The following is a 5,254-nucleotide window of genomic DNA, read 5'->3' on the forward strand; positions in this document are numbered from 1 at the left end:
GAGGCGGCTTATGGTAGAGAAAGGAACATTCAATTATCTGGCAACAAATCTGGTGGACATTCCCACAGTCAGCATGCAGGGTAGCCTAGTGGTTAGAGCATTGGACTAGTAACCGGAAGGTTGCAAGTTCAAATCCCCCGAGCTGACAAGGTGCAAATCTGTCGTTCTGCCCCTGAACAGGCAGTGCTTCTACACCTGCATTGCTTGTTGTTTGGGGTTTTAGGCTGGGTTTCTGCACTTTGAGATATCAGCTATATAAATAAATTTGATTTGATTTGTTCCTAGGCCGTCATTGAAAATAAGAATTTGTTCTTAACTGACTTGCCTAGTTAAATAAAGGTAAAAAAAAAAAAAAAAAAAAAGGAGGCTCCCTTGCAGGCTCCCTCAACTTCAGACATCTGTGGTGTTGTGTGACACAATTTTAGAGTGGCCTTTTATTGTCCCCAGCACAAGGTGCACCTCTGTAATGATCATGCTGTTTAATCATCTTCTTGATATGCCACACCTGTCAGGATTATCTTGGCATTGGAGAAATGCTCAATAACAGGGATGTAAACAAATTTGTGCACACAATTTTAGATGGAACATTTTTGTGCGTATGGAACATCCTTGAAACATTTCTGGGATCTTATGTTTCAGCTCATGAAACATGGGACCAACACATTTTGTGTTTCTAGTTTTGTTCAGTATAAAATAAATATTGTATGTATTTCACAACTACCGTTTTCCTGGTAATTGTCCATCTTTTGTTTCCTACTGGTCTTGCCCTAAAGAGTCTGTTGTCCAAATGCTTGCTGAATAGTGAGTGTGCAGGGCATTATTTGTGAAATGGGATGACGCTGGTACTAAGGTGCAGCCCATGCAGATTAAACATTAACATAGGTGAAGATTAACTATGAACTCTAAATACTGTTCCCCCCCGCACATACATTACACATAATCATAAGGACAGTGTCAGTGTGGGATAAATTCATTCAATAGGCAGACAGCGACTATGGCGGCTAGGATAGGAGGCAGTGTTCTGGTGACAGGGTCTAACCGGGGAATCGGTCTAGAGCTAGTCCGTCAGCTGGCAGAGTCCACCAGTGCTCCAGCCCAGATCTTTGCCGCGTGTCGAGATCTATATGGAGCTCAGGTAGTCCACAGCCTCTAAGGCCAGTTTACAGAAAGTAGCAAAGTATCAGAGAGCTCCAGAGCCTAATGCATAGCACAGAGTATGTAGAGGTTGGCAACAATAGAAAACTGAGCATGGTTTCTGTTTTATGTAGCAAGATATTTGAGTTAAATATAACACGTAGATTCTCTCATTAAGTACTGTACATTTGTTGTGTATTTGAATTGGAAAGATTCATTAGCATGTGACTTTGTATATCCACTTAATTCTCTATGGAAATTGTTGGAGTGAATCAAGATCCTAGCATTTAGCCTGCCCTGACCCAACACATTTGCTCCTTCTTCAAGGCACTGAAGGAGCTGGCGCAGAGGCATCCCCAACTGCTCACTATTGTGAGATTGGGTAAGGGTTTCTGCTACTTTGGCTTTATGAAAACGCAAAAACAAATTTTACCTCTATTGCAATTTCAATGAGCATGTTGTAAAATAAAATGTCCAATAGCCCAAATGTCCCATGTTGAGGCTTATATTTTGCATATTGTGACCTGCCATAAAAATACACAGTGTCACGACTTCCGCCGAAGTCGGTTCCTCTCCTTGTTCGGGCGGGGCTCGGGCGGTCTTCTAGCCATCATCGATCCACTTTTCATTTTCCTTTTGTTTTGTCTTGTCTTCCAACACACCTGGTCTCCTTTCCCTCATTACATGTTGTGTATTTAACCCTCTGTTCCCCCCATGTCTTTGTGCGGAATTGTTTATTGTAAGTGCATGTGCACGTTTCTCTGGTGCGCAACGGGTTTTGTACCTATTTGTTTGTTGTTCTGGTTCCGGTGGTTTTATGAAAAAAAACTGCTCCGTTGATTACCCAGTTTTGCTCTCCTGCGCCTAACTTCCCTGCCACCAGTTACGCACTCCCTTACACACAGAGATAACACGAGACAACTTGGTGCAAAAAAATGTATTTCTTATAGGGTGACAACAAGAGCTGAGTGAGCTATACTTCCTTCCTAAACGTCTACATTTAAAAAATGTTGTGTTGACAGACGTTGCAGACCCAGTCAGTATATCCGAGGCCTCCAGGGTAGTCGGTGATAAACTGATTGACGGCAGCCTGAATCTGATCATTAACAACGCTGCCATTAATGGCCCTGCTGTGAACAACGGGAATAACCGCCCTGGCACACTGGCAGTGACGGGCAAGAAGGAGATGGTGGATTTGTTTGTCACCAACGCAGTGGGACCCATGCTCATCGCTAAGGTCGATACTGTACATGCACTATTACATGAAGTGCTTCAGAAGACTAGGCTTTTGTCTTACTGTTTCATTGTTTACTTACTCATTCCCTTCTCGGGAATGTTGTTAAGTTGTACTTTGAGTTATCTGCTCTCTTTAAATCTCTCAATGAATACATGCTACACATTTTTGGGGGGGATCAATTCCTAAAGGGCAAAGGTGTATACAAAAGTTACAAGATCCAGATCTTTGATGTATTGACACTGAGATTAAGAAAATGACTTCTTTATCTGTCCTTTCTTGCAGGAGTTCAGGTCATACCTGCAGAAGGCAGCTGACCAATCAGGTCCTGTGACAACCGGGATGTCCTGTAGCAGGGCAGCCATCATCAACATCTCCACTCTGCTGTCCTCGGTTGAGAAGTGTCGTGAGACTTTCTCCATGGCCCCTATGTATCCTTACAGAGCCAGCAAGGTATGCCACCGTCAGTAGGCCTACTTCTAATTTGATCCTTAACACTCTTCTGGCTGATAGTGGAACATGCTGAATAATGAAGATGTTGATAAAGTGATTTCTGTTGTCCTATTCTCCACTAGGCAGCACTGAACATGCTGACATGTTGCCTGGCAGAGGACTTCCAGAGGGATGGGATTCTGGTCATGGCCATTCACCCTGGCTGGGTGAAAACTGACATGGGAGGCCCAAATGTGAGTAACAAGGGGGGGGGGGGGTGTAGAAAAAGGTAGGACTAGAGTCATAGCAGAATGGCACAGATCTAAAACTGTTTGACTGTGATGGGTTTCTGTTCGACAGGCACCAGTGACGACTGAGGACAGTGCCAAAGGCATTCTGCATGTGATGTCAACCCTCACGGAGAAGCACAATGGCAGCCTTCTGGACTGGGAAGGGAATGGTATCCCATGGTGATGTTCCAGGCCAATGGTCCAGTCTCTGGGACCAATAGACTTAGACTTCTGAGTTCTGTGAAAAATATCTTAGTATGACTGAATAATTTTTTCTCTTCCTAAAGGAGAGTCTGTAATCTGTAATTTAATTTTTTCATTCGTATTCAATTTCTTAACTCAATAAACTGACTGCAAGACTCTCATTGATCATTTGTAATCCTCTAAAAACAGCTTATCATTATTCGGGACACAAAACAAAATGTGCCAACAGCATTTATCATATCATTTGTTCATACAATAACTTGTCACTTTACTTTGTCGGACTTATCCAAAAGATGCACTCGTTATGACTATATAAGAACTGTTAAATTAATGGGCAAAATGATGAGCCATCCTTAAGTTGAGCATAATGGAATTAGATGTGTTTTCCTGCAACTGTCCCTGTTATGGGCATCACTCTATCACAGCAGATCAGTGGCAGAATGAAATGAAAAACAGAGGAAAATATGGAAGGACCAACCGCTCAATTCAACATCTATTCCACGTTGATTCAACATAATGTCATTGAAATGATGTGGAAACAACGTTGATTCAACGAGTGCGTGCCCAGTAGGGATGGGTGAAAGACAGATGATGGAAACATAAAGAGGTGATGCAGATTGACATATTTGCATAATATTTTTACACTTTTTTTAATGTTGATTTATCGACACCCCTACTCCTCGTACAACGCTGTGTACAACACTGGGTACTACTCAAACTAGACACTCTAATGTACTTGTCCTCTTGCTCAGTTGTGCACCAGGGCCTCCCACTCCTCTTTCTATTCTGGTTAGAGACAGTTTGCTCTGTTCTGTGAAGGGAGTAGTACACATCGTTGTACGGGATCTTCAGTTTCTTTGCAAATTCTCGTATGGAATAGCCTTCATTTCTCAGAACAAGAATAGATTGACGAGTTTCAGAAGAAAGTACATTTCTGGCCATTTTGAGCCTGTAATCGAACCCACAAATGCTGATGCTCCAGATACTCAACTAGTCTAAAGAAGGCTAGTGTTATTGCTTCTTTAATCAGCATAACAGTTTTCAGCTGTGCTAATATAATTGCAGAAGGGTTTTCTAATGATCACGTAGCCTTTTAAAATGATGAATTTGGATTAGCTAACACAACATGCCATTGAACACATGAGGGATGGTTGCTGATAATGGGCCTCTGTACACCTATGTAGATATTCCATAAAACAATCTGCCATTTCCAACTACAATAATCATTTTCAACATTAACAATGTCTACACTATCAATTTTATTTTATTTTAATGGACAAAAACAAGGACATTTCTAAGTGACCCCAAACTTTAAATGGCAGTGTGTATATATATAGATATATATAGATATAAAGTTCATAGATCTAACTTCATTAGATGATATATAGAACCTTTTCTAAATGACAAAATATTAGATCAGTGTACCCTAAAATCATTTTGTTGGAGTGACAAAAAAAAAGTTAATATGAGACAAATGACATTTTTTGTTAGACAAGTGTCATCCAGGGAAAGTATTGAAAAAAAAAAATCTAGGAGGGGGGTGTTTAATTAAACCCAAGCCCTACACTTTGTTATGGCTTTCCATTTGACTGTGTTAACTATGTGGCAACATGTAACATGTGACTGTTTTTCTGTCCCACGGTCCTGTTGTTTAATCATTAGCTCACTGGTTTTGGGTGGTTCTGAGCCAGCCTTGGATATTCCAGTTGGAGTCAGCCAGTGGAAGAAACTGGACTGACAGTGCCCACCTCCCCCCCGACTTTCGGCGTTGCCCTCTCGTTGTCCAATTGTTTTTGGCAGAGTTTCTCTATATTAGGAGGGCTTTCATGGAAGAGAAAGTGTGACCGCCTGTCTTCCAATCTCCCACATGAACAAAATAACATTCAGAAAGGAATCTCTCACCCAGGGAATCTGTGCTATGTCTAAGGGAATCTGTATTGTATCCATGAAAACTGTATCT

The 5,254-nt window shown here is 41.5% G+C and overlaps 1 protein-coding gene across 1 annotated transcript; it reads left to right on the top strand.

Moving 5' to 3' along the window:
- Positions 1-931: 931 nt before the first annotated feature.
- Positions 932-3,455, top strand: zgc:158868 (uncharacterized protein LOC791147 homolog). Its single transcript, XM_046316606.1, has 6 exons — positions 932-1,135; positions 1,462-1,516; positions 2,157-2,371; positions 2,654-2,821; positions 2,944-3,054; positions 3,161-3,455. The coding sequence occupies exons 1-6, from the start codon at positions 995-997 to the stop codon at positions 3,272-3,274; spliced, it is 804 nt and encodes a 267-aa protein (XP_046172562.1). The 5' UTR covers positions 932-994; the 3' UTR covers positions 3,275-3,455.
- Positions 3,456-5,254: the final 1,799 nt, after the last annotated feature.

The sequence above is a fragment of the Oncorhynchus gorbuscha genome, linkage group LG01 (genome assembly GCF_021184085.1).
Source record: "Oncorhynchus gorbuscha isolate QuinsamMale2020 ecotype Even-year linkage group LG01, OgorEven_v1.0, whole genome shotgun sequence".
Classification (NCBI taxonomy): Eukaryota; Metazoa; Chordata; class Actinopteri; order Salmoniformes; family Salmonidae; genus Oncorhynchus; species Oncorhynchus gorbuscha.

What these genes read in the sequence shown, in the direction of transcription:
- zgc:158868 (XM_046316606.1), top strand. Translation starts at nt 995, where the DNA reads ATGGCGGCTAGGATAGGAGGCAGTGTTCTGGTGACAGGGTCTAACCGG. An exon ending in GAGATCTATATGGAGCTCAG is followed by an intron (nt 1,136 to 1,461) that starts GTAGTCCACAGC and finishes TCCTTCTTCAAG; the next exon opens with GCACTGAAGGAGCTGGCGCA. An exon ending in GACCCATGCTCATCGCTAAG is followed by an intron (nt 2,372 to 2,653) that starts GTCGATACTGTA and finishes CCTTTCTTGCAG; the next exon opens with GAGTTCAGGTCATACCTGCA.